General features: G+C 34.0%; 1 protein-coding gene across 1 annotated transcript in view; it reads left to right on the top strand.

Annotated features, from left to right (window-relative positions):
• Positions 1 to 26,012, top strand: part of Prp6 (pre-mRNA processing factor 6) — an 87,618-nt gene that overhangs the window by 16,017 nt on the left and 45,589 nt on the right. The window contains exons 7-10 of the mRNA XM_090388869.1: positions 4,113 to 4,194; positions 9,088 to 9,237; positions 15,067 to 15,161; positions 21,338 to 21,402. Of these exons, the coding sequence (XP_090244995.1) occupies positions 4,113 to 4,194; positions 9,088 to 9,237; positions 15,067 to 15,161; positions 21,338 to 21,402 (392 nt within the window). The remainder of the gene's footprint in view (positions 1 to 4,112; positions 4,195 to 9,087; positions 9,238 to 15,066; positions 15,162 to 21,337; positions 21,403 to 26,012) is intronic.

Below are 26,012 nucleotides of genomic sequence, written 5' to 3'. Positions count from 1 at the left end.
ATTCTCAAATGCATGTTGAAAAATGGCTTCCACCATGTTTTTGAAAGATGGCAGAAATGTTGGGGTAAGTGCATTTCATCAAATGGGGACTACTTTGAAAAGGACCATCAAAATATGGATGATTAATAAAGGTATGTTGTGAAAAAAAAATTATGATTATTCTTTATTGAACAACCATCATAGATTGTAGTACATAAGAAGCATTACTGGTGAGTAATACTTATTATGGACTAGAATAGGGGTTCTTAAAACTGGGTTTCAGTTAACTTAAGGTGGGGGGAGTGTCAAGCTTTTTTAAAGTTTTGCCTCAACTTTTAAAAAAAAATTTTGTTTATTTTCAATGAAGTGGTTTTATTTTATAAAGTTGTAAGGTGCTATCATTGTTTTATTTGATATATATAATTTGATATATTGTAATTCATAAGTAATGTATCACCTTGTGTTTTCTTTTTGTGTTTTCCATTGAAAATCTATGGAATAAAATTGATCAGGAGTTGTCAAAATGCAAGCCACATTCTAAAACAGCTTATTGAATCAGTTATTATAGTTTAGCATTATACTGTATTATATCAATTAATGATATTGAGAAGTTGATTCATACATGCCAAACTAATGCAAAATGGTTATTAAAAACAATGGCTGGCCATTAATAATATCTGATGCCAAATTAATCATTAACTATGTGGAAAAATGTATTGTTTGGTTCAGTGTTTATTTTTCATATGCGCTACTCAAGTACATATGATTAAAGAAAGCTATCATTGATTGGTGCTGAAGTACCACTTTCAGGCTATTCATGATATTAACGCATTAACTGCCACCTATATTTGAGAGAGTGGATTTCATGTATCGTACTACATTAATTTTTTGAAGTTTAAGGGGCAGCTGCTTTAATTTCTGCCTAAAAATAAATAATGGTTAAAAAGTAAAAGTTTGAAATTCATAGCTAAAAGCAAACACACTTGTTTTTGGGCTGAGCTGTAAATCAGAACAAACCTCAAAATTGTATCAAAAATTTATCATTACAGTATACATAAACTAATCTTAACACAAGAAAAGAACAAATAAAACTGTGTACCAAGTCTTTACAGTGCCCTCTAGGGTGCACAGTTGATGATAACAAAGCATTGCTGCAAATAACAGCGACCTCAATCAGTGTGCCAATATCGAGCAGTTTGTCTTGCACTTTTACTTTTACAGCATTGCTCTATTAGCTGCTTAAGAAGTATGCATATATGCATCAGGATACATCAATTGATTGCCATTTAATGCTTTTACACATCAGCGACAGTGAATATGTTAAAGAAATGTTATCTTTACTTGGAATTCATATCTTTGTATTATTTCAAGATCTGTATAAAAGACAGTTATGTATGAAATTAAGCGATACAACTTTACTTCTTTCAGTGAAAAAAAATTAAAACACAGATTACAGTTGGAGAAACTGCATATGTGTGTATTATATACATGGTCTTATATAGCTGTTACGTGAACAAGCATTTCTTGAACTATTTATGCTTATGGGTTTTTTTTCGTGAAACTGAAAGCAGGAATACTTTAAACGTTTTTACTTATTTTTATTCTACTTTGATATCATCTGTGCCAAAAACTCATTTACTCTATAGCTACGCATTCTTATTTCAAATTGCTGATTTCTAGGGTTGCCTTGTGACCATAAAGGTCATTTGCAAATGGCTTATCATGGCTGTATGTTGACATTGTTTTTTATGTGCCCACATTCTGTAGTGACCACTGAACATATGTGGGTTCACTTCAAAGGAATCATTTTTAGTAAAGTATGCAATTTTACAATGTTATTTTCTAAATACTAGTTGCCATAGAACTTGATTCTAATAAAGACAACTCAAAAGTGAAGTATACTGTTACTTTTCATATTAGCATTTTTGAACTTCTGCTTTTTTTAATATTAACATTATATTTATTTGCTAAATATAATTTTTTTTCTTTTTTTTTTTTTTTAATTTCAGTAAAGGTTTGTTCATTATAATGAACAAATTTTTTTTGAAATAAAATCAGTACTTATTTTTTATTTATACCATATAAAAGGCACAGTACTGAACAATTGGTGGGCAATTGGAAGAAAAAATAATACCTGTACATCATTCACTCTGGAAACAAAACTTATTATTGGAAGTGAATAGGCCAGTATTACTTTGTCAACTGGTCATTGAGCGGATTCATCAACCATATGTATTTATGCCAACTTTAAAATCACACGACAACCCATCTTGATTGGTATTTTCTACTTTTTAGTGCCAAACCATTATTTACATTATCCATGCCTTTCATTGAACCAGGTTTTGTCAAGGTTTGTGAAATTTCATGGTTGGTGTCTAAAACTGTTTATCTATCTTAAATAGCAATGACAGTAAACAGTAATATCTAATCTTTCAGTAAGAACTTCCAGTTATCAGCTGTTCCATACTGGAGATTAAGCTTATTATTTAAAATATGGTGAAGCTGCACAACCAATAAACTGAATTTTTTCCCTTTAATTGATTTAATATTTTTTGCAACTGTTGGATATTGGTCATTTTAAAATAACTCTGCGATTGTGAACTGTAGTACTGTCAGATGGAAACTGTTGAAATAATCAGTTTGTACAATTTCATGGCAGCATGTCTTGCTCAACATTATGAACATAGCTCTAGTCCCAGTAGGATTATTATTTTTCTTAATAGACACTATAGAATTAATCATTGAATTTAATATACCTCTAGCAACATGAATTTCATTAGCAATTCTTTGTTCATTTGTGGTTCCTTTTTTCCCTCAAGTAGGTATAAACATTAAAAACAATTTCCTAGCCTGCCTACTATTAGGTTTACCATGTTTTTACAACTCATGCCAGTTTGATGGTTCCCCAAGACAAAATGCATCATGTAATATGCTCATCTGATATAAGAATTGATAAATGATAAACTGTTTCAGTGCAAAAGTCTGAAACTTCCTCAAACTTATGTGGCACACAATATAGTTACTTTGGCCCAAAAACAAAATCTAATTAACAATCACCAATATTTATGGATTTCATTAGTGCTGACTCACTTGCAATGTTTTGGCTTATGCTACTCATCTATGGACAGATTCCATTTAAAACTTTGGAGAAACTCAAGCAGTTGCTTTTTGTAATTAACTAGTATCTTCTGTGACTTCTCTTTGCATATGATGATAGGTGGTTCTCTGTCTTCTCACTTAATGTTGAAGCTCTCTAAGGTTCTGTTCTTTCATCCCTCTTTTCTTTCTCTGTATTAATGACTCTCCTATTGCCTGTAAATATCCTATTGACTCTCCTATTGCATACTATCATCAGCAAAATTGCGCTACACTCTACTTTTCAGTTTAGATAAACCATACTATGGACAAACTGCTACAATCTTTTGAATATCCACTACCATTTCCTAAAATGAAGATTTTTAATTAACCCTAGTTACTTTCACTTCTAAAACACTGTCTTATTTCTCCTCAAAAAACAAAGTTAACTGCTCCCATGCTCATTTAAATTTTTCTGCTGCACTGAAAAAAACTAGACTTTTCCTTTTTCCTCTTACTGTTACTTTTCTTCTGTCTATACACTGGTAACTATATAAATTAAAAATTTTCCCTGGAAAATTGATTCTGGGAGCACCACTCCAGATGTGAGGTGGCGCCCACAAAACCTCTGTTAAGTTTCTAGACCATATACAATGACACAGATGTTCAGTATTCGCCTCATGTCTTTTCTGCAGGTATTTCCACGGTCACTGGTCTTCTGAATTAGCATCTGTAATTCTTTGTTTTTTTTCCACATCAGTCCAGTCCAATTTGCTCTGTATTTATCTAGTGATGCTGTTGAATTTTTAAAACTAATGCAGTTATCTGTAAAGCATTGTATTGTATGATTTTTTTTCTTACATGAGTTATTTGTAATATTATTTTTTAAGTGAGGATTTTTATTTTGCTCAGCATAAGTATGAATATCAGCCATGATTTGGTCTAGTTCATTAAGATAATGTTAATAATTAATGATCATTAAGGTAGTTAATAATTAATCAGAAATAACTGTCAGATTTCATGTAGTGTTTTCTTTTAATCTTTGTGTTCTTATTTAGGTTTACACCAATGCCAGATTCAGTTCTAGCCAGAGCTGCCATGACTGGTGATGCAGTTTCTGCTATTGATCCACGTCAACAGGTAAGACTTATGTAGCACCAGCAAAAAAATAAATAAAACAAATTTAAATTAAATTTTAAAAATAAAATAATACAATTGATGTTATTCTCTGTCCTTTCATTTATAAGTACTCTGTTTCTTTCAAGTATTTGTCCAATCCCTCCTTAAATTTAGATAAACTTCCAACCTCCACAAGAGTAGGTAGAAGTTTATTCCAACAGTTGGAATTTATTTCTGTTTATTCCAACAGTTGGAATTTATTCCTGTTTATTCCAACAGTAGGAGTTTATTCCTTTTGGAATAAACTCCTGCTTTGATTATAGGAAAGTTTTCAGTTGAACAGTCTGATTATTCCCCCTCAATTTAAATGTATACCCCCCTTGCATGTGTCACATGACTAAGCATAAACATTCCCTTGGTATTTAGTTTACTTGCACCTTTCAAGGCCTTAAACATCACAATCTGTCACCCCCCCCACCCCCAGATACCTGGGTTCTAAACACTTTACCTTATAAAACTCAAGTCTCTCTTGATATTAATACTCCTTTGAACCCTTAACCAATCTTATCACTCTTCTCTGTGTCCTTTCCAATGGGTCCACATCCTTCCTAAAATGGTACTCCAACCCTGTGTGCATGTTCAATATATGGCCTAACCATTGCTTTGTATAATAGACTAAACATCTCTTTATTGGAGGCTTGAAGTTGTGGAACCCATGTTTAGTCTCTAGAGCTAAGTTCCAGTCAACCCTTCCCTATCTCTTCCATCATGCAGTATGATTGATGACTTTTGAGGTTATGATGAACGTTGTGGCGAGATCCAATATTCCTTACATTTAGAGGGTACAACTCTAAAACGGTTTTCGCAGGCCGGCCGCTAGTTAGTACACTGGACTGAACCTATTGGTAACTCTCTAGGAGGCTTCCGGATCAGCTAGTGTATAATCTTGCTACCTCTACTCTGCCAGATAGTGACTGGAGGGAGTCTGAGTAGTGTGTATGCGGGGAGCATTGTCGAGGCCACGTTACGTCAAGGATCTGGGTATATTCTTACCACGTGTACACCATATCCAAAAATTTCATTACTTCATACAGCATGTCCCACCCACTTTTTCTTACTATTGAATACACCATGAATTGTTAAAATAATAGAGCAAGCTTATCTGCAAAAAGATTTAAACCTCCCAAGCACAACAATGTCCATTTCCACTTGCAGTCTGCCAAACCCCATGTACTTTTTCTGACAGAATCTCAGTTATCTGTTGATTCAACTACTGCTCATCTCAGATGCCCAAATTATTCGCTGTATGATTCCTTTTGCCTCAAAGGTGGTACTTGTGCATATGTCCGTTCTGATATTCCCTGTCAGAGACTTGGAAATTTGGAATCTCCTCTCTTTGATCTTCTCTGGCTTAAAATCTCTCTACCTCATTGTGTCAAATTCATCTGTTGTCTCTACTGTTCTCCAAACTCCACTAATCACTTGGAACTCTTTGACTTCCTCTCTTTGCAACTTGACTTTCTCCAGTCCAACTTTCCTAACAGTGAGGTAATTTTCCTTGGTGATTTTAATTTTTAACATTTAACATTTTTCTCATGGTACAAACAAAGAGAATGAGAACTAGTCCCCTACTTTTCTGAGGATGATTCTATGGTTTTTTGCAGTAATATAAATGACTAAATTAACTATTTAGGGATTAGTTACAATCCTACGCAATGGAGACTTTTATTGACTCATCAAAGAGGAGTCTCAAAGGTGTGTTGCTTCACAACGGAAATAAATATAGGTCAATTCCAATGAAACATGTGAGAACTTGAAGTTGTCGACAAATATTAAGTATGAAAAACACGATTGGTTGGTTGGTTGGTTTATGTTGACTTTAAAGTGAATAGGCATGTTGCTTGGACGCCGATCTGGCTACACAAAAATGCCTTGATTTTTGTGTGAGTGGGATAGTCGGACAAAGAGTAAGCACTGGAGTGTCAAGGTCTGACCAGAAAGGGACAGTTTGTTGCCTGGATCAAAAAACACGGTTCATAAATCACTGGTAGACCCCACAACTGTTCTCTCCTTCCATCTTTGCAAGGTTGTTCTCCTTCTACCCTTACACATCAAACTGGGGTTGATGAAACAGTTTGTGAAGGCTTTTCTTCAGGAAGTCCCTGCTTCAACTACTTCTATACTAAATTCTCATTGATAACCCAAGAGAAGCTAAAATGAGGTATTTTTGCTGGACCTTAAATTCACGAACTGATGAGGTACTGAGATTTTGAAGGAACTATTAATAAAAGAGAAAAATAGACATGAATTAGCTTCAGGTATGTTCTTGAGAACTTCTCAGGGAACAACAAGGATCCAGACTACAAGAATATAGTTGAAAATATGTTGACAAACTTCAAGAAGCTGGGCTGCAACATCAGTGTCAAGGTACATTTTTTACGCTCCCACATTGACTACTTCCTAGAAAATTGAGGAAGTATTAGTGAAGAACAGGGTGAGAGGTTTCACCAAGACATTAAAGACATGGAATGAGGTACCAGAAAAGGTGTAATGTCAACATGATGGCTGACTATTGTTGGATGCCAAAGAGGGACTGTAAAGTAGAAGGATCTGCAAGAAAATGAAAGAAATGAGAAGTTGGACTTTTTACCACACTGCCCTTTTAATAGTGTTTTCAACATGTGTTTAATTATAAAAGTCTGGTAAAAGTATCATTTTGCTATAATTTAAGTGCACAAACTCTGCCAAAATTAATAAAAATTTGTGAAAAATCAAAGTTTCTTTAGTGATTTTTGAAGAAACTTGACATGATGGAAACAAATGGAAGTCATTTTTGAAATCAATGTTATAAAATGATTCAACAACACCCTTTTTCTGATAAAAAAATAAAAAAAAGCAATGAATTTTTTTAAAATGCAGAAAGTGTTATTGCTACCCAGATGCAAGACTGTGCATTTTCCAATGTTTAACCTAGCTGCCATTTCTCAGCTCATCCAAACAGTATCTAAGTCTTGCTGAAGTAGCTACTCTGACTACTCTCATTAACTACCTTGCCCACCTTTTTATCATCAAAATTAGACATTATACTTGAAATACCCACATCAGTATCGTTAATGAATATTAGAAACAGTAAGGGACCAAGAACTGAATACTGTGGGATCCCACTTATAACGTTAGTCCATTAAGAACAGTGGCCATTTATAACTACTCTGTAGGTTTACACCAATGCCAGAGTCAGTTCTAGCCACATAGTATTGCGAGAATAAGCTTGTAAGACCGTTTTGCAGATATCAGGTAATAAACTAACTTTAGTGGAATGTTAAAGGTCTGTTCTCTGTACTCATCTACTTGGTGTAATCTTTACTAATGTATGTAGCTTGATAGATGTAAATGCATCTGTTTACTTAAGATTGTATATGAATAGCCTTGTATAAATAGGTATCTGCATGAGCTGTGTTTTATTCAAAGAAAGCATTCTCTCCTGTGCATAATAAAATAAGTAACACAGTGACTTTCACAGCAATGAAAGGGAATTTGGCTTTTGTTAAAATAATTCACCAGTTTATATTGTTACAGCATATTATTATTTTGTCAGATTGTATTACTAGTATAATTTCTTCACTCTTCAAAATCGATACATCCTGAGAATGATGGAGTAGAAGTTAATTTTAATTCCTGAAAATGGAGAAAAATCATCTTAGTTATAATAGATCCTTATTCTCTTGACATTATATAAAATGTTCTTATCAAGGAAGAATATTTCTTAGTATAATAAGAAAAGATATGCTTTTTCATTCAGTGCTGCCATCTGACCAATCATGTTTTTGGCTTAAGAAATTTATGGATGTATTTGCCTGGGAACCTCCTTCCCTTCTCAGACTAGTATTCCTTTCCTTAATACAGCCTCACCTCACATATGGAACCATCTCATGGGGTACTACCCGTCAAGAAAACCTTGTGAGAATCAATTCCATTGTCAATTGATGTGTTCGTTCAATATTAGGCCTTCCCTGGAATGCATCGGTGACTTTGAGATATAAGGAAGCAAGACTCTTAGGCATCTACCAACTGCTACAGAAAGCTGAGGCAGTCTTTGTCTACAATGCTCTGAAAACATCAAACTTTCCTCCTCTCTTCAGATCCTTTTTTATAACAATAGAAGAAGAAATATCATATAATTTAAGAAATGAAGCGAACCTTCATAGGTCAGAAAAATGTAAAATACAGAGTCGCAAAAACTTGGAATAATCTTCCCAAAAATATCAAAAGTGCCATATCACTAAACCAGTTCAAGAAGCTCCTAACTAAACACATCACCAGGGATGTCTGATCTAAATCACCTTCCGCTCAACTCCTGAACTTTCCATTCCCCAATGCACTTCCTCTATGTTTAATAACATAGAGGAAATGCATACCAGTTTGGAAATTATGTAAACAAGTTGAAGGAATAGTTGTCAAAAAAGTTAGTAACACTCGAAGCAATTATTTCATCATATTTTCTTTCATACTTCTTATTGTAGAAGTGTTCACAATGTAATTATAAATACTGTTGTAAACCATGTGACACATGTAGTTGGTTTTCAAAGGTCTCTGTAATGAAATGTATAAATATGTCTGACTTATTTATGATTTATAATTTCAGATCTGTTTATATTGTTATTCATATCTTTTTCAAAGGGAACACCCCCTAAAAAGCCTGTGGCTTATGTTTCCTCCTCCCTTCTTGCTGTTATCTCCCATCAAGTGTAACACAAAATAGGATAAATAAATTATCAATCAATTATCAATTTGAATTTTAAGAAATAATTTCATTTGTACTTGAGTGTTCTATTCAAACTTTGTACACTATAAATGTATATAGTTTATGTATGCATTCAGTATACTGCATTTATCAGTAATATTTTCTTTCCTTAGCCATATGGTGCTGGACTGGTTACCCCATTCCCTGGAGCTGCTACCCCTGGAGGTTTAATGACTCCTGGCTGGGCAACACCAAGTGCTGATCTTGATTTGCGCAAGATTGGACAAGCTAGAAACACACTTATGGATATTAAACTTAACCAGGTATGTTTTTTTTTTTTTTTTTTTTTATAAGCAACAAATACAAAAAACAATTTGAATATTTCAAATTATATTCATTATATAATTATATTTTGATTAGTTTGGTAGCGATGCTATTTAATATGAGCAAACATATAAATAATTGCATAAAATTTGTCAGTAATTTTCTGACTGACAAATGTGAGCTTCGGTAAAGGAATATGAAACATAAAAAATTAGTTGGTGAAAGAAGCTAAAATAGATTATAATTTCTACTTTTGGTATTATGCATCCTACAGCACCTTCCACATTTTCAGAAGGTTATTGAACAAAGTTGACAATTTACACACTGTAAAGGCAAAATAAAAAGGATTGATTTTTGAATTACATTTTTAAAATGTTTACTAATACTAATTATTAACAGCTAAAGATATAATATAAAATGATTATTGCACTGTATCAAATTCACTAACTTGGAGTGGGACAAGTATTGCATTTTCTGTGTACCACATAAAAAATAGTCCAAGTTATTTTCTTTAAGTCGTCATTGTCTTCACATATTTAGAGGTTAGGTTGTAGCATAAAAGGAACAGTTACAGCTTTTTTGTGTGTAGCAAATATGGTATTCGCTATTAAATAATTTTCTAAATATAATTGAACATAATTGGTTTTAAAATTTTAATGTCGTTAACCGTCAAAATTATAAAGGTCAAAGAAAATTTATCTGTTAAAAGCAAGGCACTGGTGGAATGGTTTATTTCTTGGAAAGCTTTACGAGAGAGAGAGAGAGAGAGAGAGAGAGAGAGAGAGAGAGAGAGAGAGAGAGTTAATATCAATTAACTTCTATGGTTTTTTGAAGAAACCCTTTTGTCTTTTCTTGTAGATACTTTGTGTAATGTTTTTTTTTTTTTTTTTGTCTTAATTTAGTACCAGATTTTTTTCCGTGAAACTGATTGATTTCACCTTGGTGCAAGACTTGTTCTCAAGTATCATTATTGGTTGGTGAATTAATTCTTTTAAATTAACAATTTGAAAAAATTCGTTTGGCATCTTGCTTTTCCACTGTGCATTCTATATTTGGCAGTCAGCAAACTAAACTGTCGTAAATAAATGCCATTGTTCTATTAGCTTACAATAGAAAGTTTGCTGGATGCAAAGTGAAGTTGGCAGTTTACTCAATTTATTTCTGAACCTATACAGCTTCTGCTATGAATATACAATGTCCAAAAACCTTTACAAAACTAAAACTTTATTGTATGAATAGGGTACATGATACAAATATGAAGCCACTTCCAAGTGATGGAGGATATATAAGTTATTCATCAACTGAAAAATGTGCATCCTGCAGATGGCACCAGAATCACAAAACCATAATCATGGTGAAATTTACTAACCCTGAGAAGGTGTAGTGTATGCTTTGAGTCAATGAGCTGCAGTCTGCTACCACTGTTATGTCTAAATTTTGAACACAGTTTAAAAAGAAACCACCATGTAGACCTACAATGGTACAAAAAATGCATAAAGGATGACTGTGTGTGTGTGTGTGTGTGTGTGTGTGTGTGCGCGCGCGCATTCATTCTAGTCGAGGTGATGGCTGAATGGTGAGGGTGCATTGAAGCTTGTTTGAGGAAGTTTTACACAAAGCTTGAGGAAATCTGGCAACATGCTGGTCACGAGCTTAATATGTCAAAATCAAAGTGTATAATGTGTTATGTGGCCATCTGAGGATGGAACCATACATGTTACAGCTTGTATTTTGCTGTCAATCAGTGACAAAATCAAGAGGATGGAATTTTGTTGGTAAATTCTGGCATGATTACAGTTTTGTAATTTTGCTGCCATCTTCTACAGCATGCACATTTTTGGGTTGGTGAATAAAACCTTGAAGATATCCTCTATCACCTGGAATTTGTTTCAGTTTTCTATCATGTACCCTATTTACACAATAATGTTTTAGTTTTGTAAAGGAGGTTTGTGGACACCCTGTATTTAAGCAGCTATATACATAATTTAACCCTCCAACTGGTGCATTAATTTTTTTCATGGCATGAGCATAAATATTACATCATTCATAACTTCAGTACAATTTTAAAACGGTTCTGATTTTTATCAGAGATGTTTTATGTGAAAACATCTTTGACGAAAATCAGAACTGTTTTAAAATCGTACTAAAGTTATGAATGATGTATAAAGTTTTATGCTCATGCCTGCTACTTACTCTACTGAATCAATGTTAGTGACTGAGTTAGTGTCATTTACTTCCTAAACAAACATTTACATCGTTTAGGAAGTAGCTGGTGTGAGTATCATGTAATGTAATAATGTAATAAAATATTGAATGAACATATTAATGTTCGTTCAACTTACATTGTTCATTAGTTTTACTTCAGTCCGAAATAACAATGTAATCTTTTCTACCCACCCCTGCTAGTTACTCTGTAATATGTAGTGGACCAACCGAATCAGCTTTAGTGACTGCATTAGTGTCATTTAGGAAGTGACATAATTTGCGTCATTTTTATTTCATATTTTTGCCAATGGGCTGAACATTGACTGTCGGACTGAAATTTAGTAAGTGCCACCAAAGATGTTTTCACATCATGAATTAACATTAGTGACAACCTTAGCATCATTTAGGAAGTGACTTAATTTGCACCATTTCTGCATCGCATTTTTGTGACAAATTGGTAATCTGACAGTCTCTGTAAAGAAATAACTGAAATTAATGGAGGTGTATTGAACAAAACATTGTTCCCTATGCTTTTCTATGGGATGCTGTCACGATATGATACATCTTTACTAGTTTTAAGGATTTAGATAAAAACTAAGTGGTTTCTAGTGTAATAGCATTAGTTCATTGCCACCCGGATAAGTAAATTCATCTGCCGTGCTGTGTGTCTTATGTCTGTAAATTGCATGTGTTCTATGGTTGATTTGTCTGTTTTGCTGGATGAAAAACCTCAGTTTCCGTGGGAAAAGCCTTGCTATCTATGCCTGAGACCGACTAACTCAGCCACTGAGTGAAATAAATCCATTAAAGTTCCTTGCATCATCAACGGGATTCGAACCCTGGGCCTTTTCCACCCGGTGTGGGGAGGATGGTGACGCTACCACTGTGTTACCATTCTGTAATTTAGTATGTGCCGATAAAGATGTTTTCTCATCAAAAAGTGATCCATTTTATAACCTTAAAATTAGCAAGAAATAATTCAGAATTATTCATTTTTGATGCCACCTTTGTTTGCAATATATTATGAATACACCTATGAAAAATCCATTTTTTTTATATTGAAAACACTTTAAAATATCCACTCTGGAGCTTTTAGATATTGTTCTCTCTCAGTGCTGTTTATCATGCCCCATAGTTGTGTGTGATCTTCACTATTGCAATGGCTTGTCACTGAGAGCTGACTGAAACCCAGTGTGCTTCAACAATTGTATGGCAGCTAGACACTGCAGTAACACATGAAGGCAGCATAGCAATTAGAGAATGCTACTATGAAAAATGAAGCCAACATGCTTCAATAATTGGATGCAAGAGATGCTACTAATTTTAAATTCTCGTTTTACGTAATTACATTAATTAGACTTAAAAAGCATGTTTATTTTATAGCCAAATATATTCAATGACAAAACAATTAATGATATAGGTTCAAGTCAAACCAATAAGGAAGAAAAACTAAGATTCACATTGACATCACTTTACTAGATATTTTAATTTTTAAATTTAAGTCATTTTGCTGGACAGGTAAAAGATAAAAGTAACAAGGTAATGACTGCATAAATGCTTGGAAAAAGAGTGCCATGATTGTTCAGTTAGCCATAAAGCAGAGCTTGTTCCACAGGTTTTTCCATTTCTAATGAGTGTAAAAAATGCAACCTAAGGATGATAGCAGCTCCTCTAACCATTTGTGGTTGTCCTAGAGTTTTTGCATTACCGACAGAAGTCTAGAAATATGAGCCAAAAGCAACATCCTCTCCAGTCGGTAATTAACAAATTCTGCCTTTCCTATTAATCATAATTAAAGACCAGTGAAAGACAAGAACAAAGGCATCATGAATGTTGGACAGGCTGAAGGATGATTAATAGTATAGCACTGACAGTAACTGTTAACTGTAAGTTTGTGTACAATATACTTTATGAACATATTCACAAACAGTTAATTTCTGAAAAAAACATGCAAACTACATACACAACTGTGAATTAGATGTATAATGATGTGTTCTTCTCTGGAGTAATTGATTTATTTTTTCATTATTATAAAGAAGTGTTTCTTGTCAGTTGTGGGAGGAGGGAATCTGAAAGTCATTACTTTTATTTCTCTCTACATGCCATCTTGAGCCATTGATAAAATATTCTATGCAGTATTTGAACTTCCATTTATTTATTTTTCTCTTTGCTGTTTTATTTATTTTTTTATGGAATGTTACCAAAGCAATTTTGTAGATAATTACTTCAGTAACTTCATCATGCCAGAGTTTCTTGTTTTCAAATTGAAACCATAGCCCAAAGAGATAAAAAGATAAATAATTAGTCAATAAAAAAATAAGCTAATCATTATAGAGAAATTGGCAAAAACTAGATGGCTGAACTGCTAATATATTCTCAATTTATCTGTGCTTGGTTACATTTATTATCAAAAAGTGATAAAAATCTAAATGACTGTCATTCTGTAGGTTCCACAATTGCCAGTTTTTGGTGTTGCACCATATTAATTCAGTTTTGAGCATATGTACATAGAGCTAGAGTTTTCTTTATCAACAGCAAATTACTCAAAATTCATGGTGATCTTATATCAACAGAAAATACATAGTATTTTCTGTTGATATAAGATCACCATGAATTTTGAGATCACCATGAAAATACATAGCTAATAATAATATAATAATAATAATAGCACAGTCAGGCCGGTTGTTATAATGTGGCACTCCCTGTGGTGTAAAGAGCATACTGTTTCTGCTACTGCTACTACCACAATGTACCAGTATTTATTGTGTGATACATTCTTTACGTATAACATGCATCAAGAAAATGCTGTCTTTTTATGGTTTTGAGTGGTTGATAGAACTTTTAAAATTAATTCTTTTCATTATATATAGCATATTTTTTAATTTGGTTATTTTAAACCATACCGATAACTGGTACTTCATTTTTAAACAAAAAAAAAAAAAAAAAAAAATTAAATATCTCCAATACACAGTTTAAGGACTTATCTCTGCACTAGAATTTTAATACCTGCTCATAACAGTTTTTTGGTTGCTGTTGGCACTAGTGTTTGATTGATTCCTTCATTTAATTTTTACCATATTCACTAATGTCATGACTGATATTCAGTTCTCTGGCCACAGTGTCAACTGTTATACTGATTTTATTTTATGTGCCAGCTATGCTAATAATATTATGCAGGAACTCTAAACAGTATCAGTTATTATTATTTTATTTATTTATTTTTTTGTTTTATGCATTTATATGATCTAGAAATAAATTCTAATAAAAAAAAATTCAGATATTTCACATACTATAATAATAAATTGCTTTTTGTTGTTATTCAGAGCCAACAGTATTGTTTTCATATAAAAGATCTTCAGTTCTACATCACTGGGTTTGTTTTTCCCCACATATCTTTTCATTTGGGATGTTCAAGATTTTGTTGTATCCAGCTTTAGGAAGTTTGCTTGACAAAAATTAATATCGGGAAGGCCAGTTGGTGTTTGTGGAATGGTAGGGTGGCATAAGGTCACCATTTGATAGCTTTTAGTATTAAAATTGTTAATTGACATCCATCATTACATTTGTTTTAGTTCACATATAATTTTTTATTTTTCAGTTTTCATTTATTTTTTTTTTTTTAGGTTTCAGATTCAGTAAGTGGTCAGACTGTTGTGGATCCTAAAGGTTATCTGACAGATCTGCAGTCAATGATTCCTACACATGGAGCTGATATCAGGTAAAACTACTTTATATTTTAAGAAAGCTATATAAAAGATAGCTACTATGCTACCCACAAAGGTTTATCAGTGTTACACAAGCTGTTTTGGTCATCTTGCGCAATGTAAAAATATTATAATTGCCAAGAGCCATTAGCATTTTGAGGAAGGCAGTCAAAAAGAAAAAGAAGAAAATTTTTTTAAACTTACTTCAGAACTAATGTTGGCATCCTTAGCCAATGTGAAAGGTGGCACTAAATCCCAGATATGAGTTGCTCAATATTTGGCATCGATGACATTGCTAGTTTTATGGATTTATTTTTATTCAGATTCAAGACTTAGAATCCATTCTCTTGAATACACACATGCTGTCAAACATATTCATATAAAAAACATATTATCCAAAGTGGATAAGAGTCATGCAGGAGTTCTCTATAAAGTTATAGTAATTCTTCTGTTTTAAAATTTGATTAAAGCAAATCCAAACTTTAGTATCAGTTATTTTAACTGCATGTTTAATTCAGTTTGGTTCATTGATACTAAGAGGGGATCAGAAAACACAGCCATGTTACTTCTTAGGTCTATAGCAGCTAATAATTTTGATGTAGATGACTAGAAAATGATCTATTGACTTTCTATACTTCACTGGTTCATGTTTTTAAAAAAAAAAATTGTACAGCTTAGGAAATAAACAGAATTAGTTTTCTGGATTTGAAATTTAAAAAGTTAAATGCAATTACATAATTTGCTAGCTGACATACTAGTTGGCCCTTTCCTTGTAATTTTGTATTCAGATCATTCAATAAATTAATAATGTCAGCTGAAAAACTTAGATCGCATTCCCCCCATGCAAAAATATTATAACTTTATCCAGTAGATTCAGGAACCTTGCTTCAACCAGTATATTTTGTAATGGTATACTACCTTTAAGCCCTCTTAATTTTATAAAATTTACTGTTTCTGTTGCTGCATAACATATTGTATTTTATCAATGGCTTGATGATACACTTGGTATCATCAAGAAAATTGTGCAATAAATGTGCAAGGAAACCATTTTTTCTTCTCTCTCACCATAATAGAGCATCATCTGTGGTTACACTTTCCAGTTTTTAAAATCTAAATTTTTGCTGCTGTATTTTTGTAGCACTGCTTCAAATACATTAGACCTCTTTTTTTCTCCATCAGGGAACGTGTTCTTAATAATTCTCTTATTTAAAATTTTCTAAAACTCCCTGAATAAAAATAAAAAGTTGTGCTGTTGATGAAATATCATTGAACTTGTCTAACACAAGAAAGAAATATACAAAATCATTTTATTTTTAATTTATTGTTTTCTTAATGTCACTTTCAAGATCCATTATGCAGCATTACATAGATTCCATTCAAACTTACAATTGAAGATTTTTACATTGTTTTTGCTGAGCTGCTGCTTTCTGTTTTCATTCTTTGTTTATCAGCTCAGCAAAAGCAATGTATTTAAAATCATGGTCTTTTAAGAACTTTAGAACACAAATAAAGTTGCATAAAAGAAAAATACTTTTATAAATATATATAATAAGCACTTCTCTGTGTCCTATTTTTCTGTCCTGCTGCTTTGGAGACACTTTTTTCCCCTCTGGTAGGCTTGGGGCTTATTGTCACTTCAGAAATGACATCATTATCTGCAAGTCAATCTAAAAGTACTAATACTGTTTTTAGTAATTTTTAGTTCAACTCATGGATAATATTGTCGTTTTTAAAGTGGGCATAAAAACTGGCCTATGCTGCCTCCACAAAATGTCTCAATTTGGTGTGTTGTGATTATGCTGGTATACATTTTGATGAGATTCTGTTGAGTCTGCCTATTTGATCACTAGTGTAAATGGACAAAGAAAAGGTAATTTTAATTTTTATTGCTTTATTCATACTAAAATTTCATTTTATCAGCCTTTACTTACAATCAATGTGCAGGATTTCAATATTTAAGTGATGTTAATGTTATACATTGTCCACTGGTAGATTTTTTTTTTTTTTTTTGACACTCTCTAGAAACATTCTCTTATTTAGCATAGACTACATATATAAAAGATAGTCATTTCTCATATTATTGGCACTTTAAGAACTAATTAACAAATATATAGAAGATATGTGAAACATTCTTCTTTTGCTGTGCTGATATTTTTTGCAAAATATACTTCAGAAATTGAATAGTGCCAACAAATTTAGTTATGAAATGGCATTTTTGATTGGTAAAATAAGTAGGCCATTTATTGATGGGGAGTTTTGCCAGAAATAAGTATGCAGGACATCAAGAAAAGATATATATATACAGGCTTGTTAAAATTAAAGTATCCCTATGTAGAGGGCTCTGGAGCGAGTTCTAAGGCTCGTACTGAAGAAAAATTTGGACAACAGGTACAATAAAGAATGCACTCACCATTTATTGCAAAAAAAAAAATTAGTTACAAAATTTGTCACTATATGGCACTGTGGCAATACAAATCACTTGAACAGCGCTATAATTGTTCAATGTATCCTCCATTTTGATCAACAACAGTTTCCATTCGAAGAACAGCATTTTCTACAGCAGAATGTAACATGTAAACTGGAATAGCTAGCACATGACGTCTAATACTGTCCTTCAGATCTGCTAGAGTTTAACCTCCTTCCCGATACACCTGGTTCTTCAAAAAACCCCATAACCAGAAGTCGCATGGGGTGAGGTCCGGTGATCGGGGTGGCCAAGATGTCTGGAAGCAACAGCTGATGACCCATTTGTCTGTAAAGTGTTGCCTTAGCAATCTTTAGACACAATGGTGAATGTGGAGTGGTGCTCCATTTTGCATGAATATGGTATCCCGAAGGCACCCACGTTGTTGCAGCTCTGGTATTGTGAAATTTGGCAACATTTCATAATATTGCTGTCCAGTTCAAAAAAATATGGCCCAATCATGAATGTGGCCGTAAATCCACACCACACTGTTGCTTTTGGAGAATGCAACGGGACCTCTTGAATAACTCGAGGGTTTTCTGTTACCCAAATGCAACAGTTGTGAGTATTCACTTGTCCACTTAAGCAGAAGTGGGCTTGATCACGCCAAAGGATGTTTCATGGCCAAGTGATACTCTCATTCGCACCAGAAACTGAAGTGTGTATATGAAATGAATATCTGCATCACCATGGTTTAGCTGCTGTAGTATGTGCATCTTGTAAGGATAGTACCGCAACACCTGATGTATTACTAGCCTTACAGTGGAATATGGCATGTCCACTTCATGAGAAACAGCTGGCACACTTGTGTTACCACATGGAGATTGACTTGATAAATCTATGACAGCCATAGCCACATCTTCAGCACGAGAGGAATCCACTCGTTTTCGACCTCTACCTGGTTGAACACCAAAATGTCCTGTCGCTTCAAATTTTGCATCATTTTGCGGACAGCACAAACAGTCATAGGTCCACGTGGGCCTTATGCGCTTCTAATGCCGAAATTCTCTGATAGCCACAGCTGCATTGTTGCTGTTCTGATAGTACAGTGTCACTAATAGCACCTTTTCCTGCAGTGTTGTTGGCATTGCTGCTGTAGTGAAGGCAAACATCTACTGTATGATTTTGAAGAGACTGCTTTGCTTTTATACAGTAAAGTAGTAATAGAGCTGAGTAGTGGCACTGTGGCAATAACTTATGATTATGCAAATAACGTAAGTTATTTACATAATTGTAACTAAGATAGTTACACATCATACAGTGACATATTTTGTAATTAATTTTTTTTCCAATAAATTGCGAGCGCATTCTTTATTGTACTTGTTGTCCAAATTTCTCTTCAGTACGAGTCTTAGAACTCGCTCCAGAGTCCTCTACATAGGAATACTTTAATTTTAACAACCTTATATACTTTTGTTTGTTTGTTATTTGGTTTTTAGGAGCATTAGCAACTAAGGCCATATTGCTCCGGGATATGCGGTGGTCATTCCCTGACCTTTCCGCATCCTCCGTATTTGACAAACTATAAGTTTATTATTCAAACAAAAACATATTCAGTATGTGATTCCTGTGCATCCGAGGTCATATACAGATATATATATATATATATATTGAAGTTTACCATAACTGCAGCCTTTTAATTTTTCAACAGTGTGTGCATTATTCCTATAGACATTGTTGTTTTGGAATCCCACAGGAATAATCACAAGCATCCAGATACAAGACTAAAAGTAATTACTCCATATACACATTCAGTATTTTGCATGTGTGTAGGTGTGTATTCATATTGTCTATCACCGAAGTACAGTTCAAACTTATTTAATAATCTTGAAATTGTTTATCTTTCTAGACCCTTTCTGCAACTAAATCCCTCTTAAAAACTCATGTTTCACCGTAACAAAATTTCCAATTTCATGAAACCTCTTTGCATAAAAGCATGCTGCTCAGTAGTGTATTCCAGCTTCCTCACAGAACTTTCCTGCTAGAGTGCATTACTATCTTATTAAAAAAAAAAAAAAAAAAAAAAAAAAAAATCATATAAAAAATGCTGACAGGCAAAACTGTTGCATCTTTCCTTTATGATGCTATTGTAATTAATAAGTATCCACGGGAATTAATATGTATAAGTTTAGCATCATTGTGTAATCAATGTGTAAGAACGAAATGGTCAGTTCGTATTCTTCCTCGGGTTGAATTTTGTAGTACAGTAATACCCCGAAGTTACGCGATAGGTGGGTCCGACGAAAATCGCGTAAGTCGAATTCGCGTAAGTCGGGGTACAACTTTGCATATAAATACATATAAATTTTGCTTAATTGGGACCAAGGACTAACAAAAACACTAGTTTAGAAGAAAATATTAATAAAATTGCAGTTCTTTATACATATTAATACAAAATATGTATTAAAAAAACAAATGACTTACGTAAAGAAGTTATTTCGATGTCGATGGCTTCATAAAATCTAACAAATTCGTCTGACGACACAGCGCGTTCCTTTTTTTCACGCAGAATTTCTTCGTAGCAAGCTAATAATTTTTTTATTCCTTGCTTTGTAGCTATAACGCGTTCTTCGTTGGAGTCTGTTTTCTAAAATTTTTAAGCCCTTTTCAATTTTCAACCTGTCAAGTTTGCAATTGTCATGTGCTTTTCGCCGTTGCTTCATTTAGGCCTGTAGCACGTGCAATATCACATGGTCTTTCATTTCGCTCAAAGCGTTTCACAATTTCATATGTTTTTCTCTATCGACAGAGGCGGACTGGCCATAAGCCTTACCGGGGAAACCCCGGTGGGCCAGTGTGATTTTGGCCATAAACCATAGTGTGAGGCCACTATAAATTTTCCTGGGTAAGAATTTTTGATCCAGTCCGCCTCTGTTTATCGATAATTGCTTTCCTTTTTCTCTCTGAATCTGCAGTGTCTTCACCAGGACGCTTCCTTTTCACACCTTTTAATTTTACTAATTTTTAGGGAATAAAGCACAATTACAAAACGAGGAGCACGCTTGATACGCATAAACAAAGCTGCGCGCATGTAGCAACTGGATAAACAACACCATAAAGGCAGAGATACGCTATTAACACCTCACATTTCTAGGGGTTACTACCATAAAACAATAAAAATCCAGTTGCGTTTCTGCTAGTGGAATCTGTTATAAACTGGTAGTAAACTCGATCTAATTGCATTTGCGATTATACCGATAGCTGGAATTGTGTTGGTTTTTACGTTATTATGGTGAAATGTGTTTCCCCTTCACTGATATATAAAACATAAAAGCAGCAAAGTTGAATTTTGTTCATCTTTCGCTCTCAATCTCCGCCGTCGCACCGGATATCGATAACATATGAAAAACGACCTTGAAGATAGTGGGCGGCAGCGTTGCCAAACGAAAAAATCAAGAACCGCGTAACTCTGAGTTCGCGTAAGTCGGGGTAGCGTAAGTTGGGGTATTACTGTATACAGTTATTCTTTACGCAAGTTAGTGGAAACACCACATGACTGGCACACTGCAAGATCTTTTTATGGCATTCATTTATGGTTGTATGTATAGTACTTTGCAAAGCCTTTCTCTAAATTAAATAATTTTAAGTAATTGTTTTTTTGTTCATAATTTATCAGATTACCAAACCAATTATTTATGGGATGAGGAAGCTGTTTAGAACTAGTATGTATTGTATTCTCTAAAATTTAACGTAATACTATTAATGTTATATCTGATATTTTTACAGTGATATCAAGAAAGCTAGACTACTCCTGAAATCAGTAAGGGAGACAAATCCAAACCATCCACCAGGTAAGAGGAGGATGAAGTGGTATATATATATATTAGGAGGTATATAGTATGCTGGTAATCATTAATATATGGAATTTATGGGCTAGTGCCATTGCAGTGGCAATATATACACTATGTCCATAATGTAATATATATGAGGGGGTATCAAAAAGTTCATACCCTTACCTAGAAATAATACCCCTAGAAAGGTGAAACTTCACAGGAACTTTAATCCTTTTCTATGTACTTTCCATGTATAGTAACACATTTCTCCCATGTATGGATCAGTTGTTTAATGCCTTGATCATAGAAGTCTGCACTTTTTGCCTGAAACCATGATTCTACTTCATTGATGACTTCCTGAGACAAATCAAAGCGGCGTCCATGCAACGGTTTCTTCATTTCTAGAAACAAGATGATGTCTGATGGTGCTAGGTCAGGAGAATAGGGTAGGTGCTGCAGTAGTTCAAAGCCACACTGGGCAACAAAGTTGGTAGGGGCAATGGCTTGCTGACAGAAGACAGACACCTTTGGTTAACATTCCAAGCCTTTTTCACCTTCAAAGCATCGCATAACTTTTTCAAAAGATTTCTGTAGTATTCTCTGGTAAATGTGGAACCATGAGGTAAGTAATCTGTCAGGATAACACCTTTTCTGTCCCAAAACACAGACAACTTCTTCGCAGATTAAGTGGTCTTTGCCTCTTTGGGAGGAGGTGTGCTTCCACTACTTTGACATGTCTTTAGTCTCCAGATCATGCTGATACACCCAGCATTCGTTATTTGTCACCAACTGATCAAAAAAATTCTCAACATCTGCATTACACAAACCCAACAGTTGGCAAGAACATTGCATTCAACGTTGCTTTTGCAGCGGTATCAGCAGTCTTGGAACTGCTGATGCCTCTTCAGACCTTAGACATGTGTAGATGGTCATGTAAAATGCTGTGGCCAGACCCATAACTAATTCCCACTGCATTTGCAATGAAATGAAATGTCACACGTCTATCACTCAGCACCAGCTGCTCAACCTTTGCAACTGTCTCGCTGTGTGTGGATGTTGATGGCCTTCCTTCACTTGGCTCATCAAAGACACTTGTACAACTGCACTGGAACTCCACTTTTTTACAGTATCACAGGATGAACAATTGCCCATACACAGCTTTCATTTCTTTGTCAATTTCCTGAGCTTTCTTGCCCTGCAAATGCAGGAACTTGATCACTGCTCAATACTCCATTTTGTCAACCATAGTGTCCTTCCTCAGATTCCTAGCTCCACCTCTGGTGTACAATCACCTATGGGAATGAAATTTCACGTGTTAGTTATTGAATATGTAGACAACTTATATTAAAAATGGCATCTTCCTACTGATGTTTTATCTAGGTTAGGGCACAAACTTTTTGAAACCCGTTTGTATATATGCAGTATTGTTAAAGACATACCTAGATAAATCTATGGAGAATGCATAGGCAAAGAATGATATACAAAAACATCGCTAGTTCCCTACAATTTGTTTGAATTCTTCCAGGGTCAACCAAATTGAAAGGAAAACAACGATAAGGGATTCTTTGTTTCTGTAATGATCAATATGCACTATGGCAAAATCAATTTTGAGGTTATGTAGCAAATAATAGAATTTAGGATTCTATAAAATTATAGATAGAAATTAAGAAATTTTGAATTTATATAATGCATAGTACACTTTGATGATCGTTGATCCAATAGAACAAAAGATATAAAGTTAAAAACTAAAGAAAATAAAGCATATGGTATAAGCAAGCTTACCATGTCCATAGAAAAGAGGACTTATCATGTCCATAATTAATTCCTGTTTCATACTTTTTCTTCTCCCATTAATCTTTACTATATATATATATATATATATATATATAGTATCATTTCGTTAAATACATGTATTAGTTTATGGGGAAGAGTATCATGAAAGGCATACCTAGAGAAATCTATGGAGAATACGTAAGTAAAGTATGTTACATAGATACAAAGGCCTCCGTAGCCGAGTGGTCAGGAGCATGAGTGCAGTAGCACGCGCTCTTTGAGTAGACCGGGGTTCAAGCCCCTGACTGCTGAATACGGTCGAACTGCCAACCCGCACTGGACCAGCGTGGCAGATTATGGTCTATTTCCTTCAGCATGAATTGTTGAGGAGGCTTCCATCCTGCAGTGGGTTGATAATGGCTGCACTTTACTTTTTTTTTTTTTTTTTTTATCACTGTATACCTATAATTTGGGTTACTTCTTCCAGAGTCAACCACCCAAACTGAAAGGAAAAACAATGATAAGGGGTTCTCTGTTTCTGTAATGATCAATATGTGCTATGGCAAAATTAATTTTGAGGTTATATAACAAATAATAGAATTTAAGATTATATAAAGTATAATAGATATTTAATATCTATATAAAGTATAATTAAGAAATTTCAAATTAGTATAATGCATGGAACACACTGTTCATCATTGACCTGGCAGAGAACAAAGAATATAAAAAGTTAAAAACTAAAACAAAAATATAGCATGTAGCATAAGAAGACTTACCATGTCCAAGCAAAAGAAGCATGTGCAGACCTTACTGTAGCCAAAAAAGAAATGAAGTTGTGTATAATGTGTAGCCCTCTAGTGAGAACAGGAAAGTGGCAACCTCTTTGTGCTGGACATGGTAAAACGTGTGTTAATGTCCATGAAATTAGCCAATAAGTTACATGTTAAGTTCAAGCATAATGAAACTTGGCGATAATGAGGTGGTGTAAATGGCTAATGGAGTAGGAATGACAGTACTTGAACTCCATGAAGGTGAAGATGTAGTATGCTTAGAAGTAGTTTCTCCTACGTCCTCAGAGAGCCCTAATAATTTTGGAGAAATAAGAATGTAGTGTATAGGATAGTTGAAAGTTTGACGCAAGATATAAGACTTGTGATCCCGGGTTTACCCAAGCTTTACCTTATATCTTGCATCAAAATTTCAACTATCCTATACTCTTTATTCTTATTTCTCTGAAATTATCAGGGGGGGGGGCAATCCAAGAATGTAGGAGAAACTACTTCCAAGCATACTACTATATCTTCGCCTTCGTGGAGTTCAGGTACTGTCAACCCTACTCCATTAGCCATTTAAACCACCTTGCTGTTGCCAAGTTTCATTATTCTTGAACTTAATATATTATTCATTGGCTAATTTCATGCAGATTAACACACATTTCACCATGTCCAGCACAAAGAGGTTGCCACTTTTCTGTTCTCACTAGAGGGCTACACATTATACACAACTCTTTCTTTTTCGTGTACAATAGGGTCCACACGTACTTCTTTTGCTTGGACATGGTAAGTCTACTTATAGCACATGCTTTATTTTGCTTTAGTTTTTAACTTTATATCCTCTGTTGTCTTTTCAGGTCAATGATGAACAGTGTGTACCATGCATTATATTAATTTGAAATTTCTTAATTTCTATTATATTTTGTATAATCTTAAATTCTATTATTTGTTATATAACCTCAAAATTGATTTTGCCACAGTACATATTGATCATTACAGAAACAGAAAACCCCTTATTATTGTTTTTCCTCTGGAAGAATTAATCCAAATTGTAGGTATACAGTGATAATTTTTGTATATTATCCTTTGTGTCTATGTAACATACTTTACTTATGCGTTCTCCATAGATTTATCTAGGTATGCCTTTTACGATACTCTTCCTCCATAAACTAATACATATATTTAACAAAATAATACTATGTATATAGTAAAGATTAATGGGAGAAGAAAAAAGTATGAAAAAGGAATTAATTGTGGACAAAAGCAACTGATAGTCTGAAAGGACCCAATGACCATAGTAGTATAATAAGTAAATAAATAAAGTTGTAGAGATAAGAGAAATAAGTAAATAAGGGTTGTGGAGATAAGAGAAGTAAGCTCTAAAAAGTGAGAAAGAAGAAAGAAAAGAGAAAAGAAGAGGAAAAAATAATATTATATTACACAAAATTATATTAGTCAATATTATATTACACAAAATATATACATAATTATATTGCCATATATCGCATAATTCTGGTGTCATTTTCAATTGTCATCCATCAGAATTACCCGACAAGACAATAATATAGTAGTGTTCTCTGTTTCTAACATAAAGTACATGCCATGGCAATATACAGGGTGTCTCAAAAATACACAGCATAACTTCAGGAATGAGTTCCTCATATGTAGACAATAAAAATATTTTATATCAACATAGTTCCGGAAATGCTTGGTTATCCAGTTTTCTTTTTGATCGCTCACTGAGGGGTGATGGTAGATGGCTCTCTGTCTTTTAACTTCTTCACTAATGCTGGTGTCCCACAAGGTTCAGTTCTTTTCCCCACTATTTTCCTCTTCTATATATTTCACTCTGTAAAAATCACAAATCTGCCCTACCATGGAATATTGCTCCCACGTCTGGGGCAGTGCCTCCAAAACCTCTCTCTCGGGCTTCTAGATTCCATTCAGAAGAGGGCAGTTAGGTTGATTAATAACTCATCTCTAACAGAGTCTCTCCACTCTCTGTCTCATAGATGTACTCTTTCTGTTGAATGCCTTTTCTACAGTTATTTCCATGGGCACTGTTCTTCCCAATTGGCTTCT

This window comes from Mastigoproctus giganteus, chromosome 14 (assembly GCF_048544385.1).
Source record: "Mastigoproctus giganteus isolate SK-2022 chromosome 14, ASM4854438v1, whole genome shotgun sequence".
Classification (NCBI taxonomy): domain Eukaryota; kingdom Metazoa; phylum Arthropoda; class Arachnida; order Uropygi; family Thelyphonidae; genus Mastigoproctus; species Mastigoproctus giganteus.
Note: the sequence above shows the minus strand (reverse complement) of the source record. Positions and strands in the feature narration are given on the sequence as shown.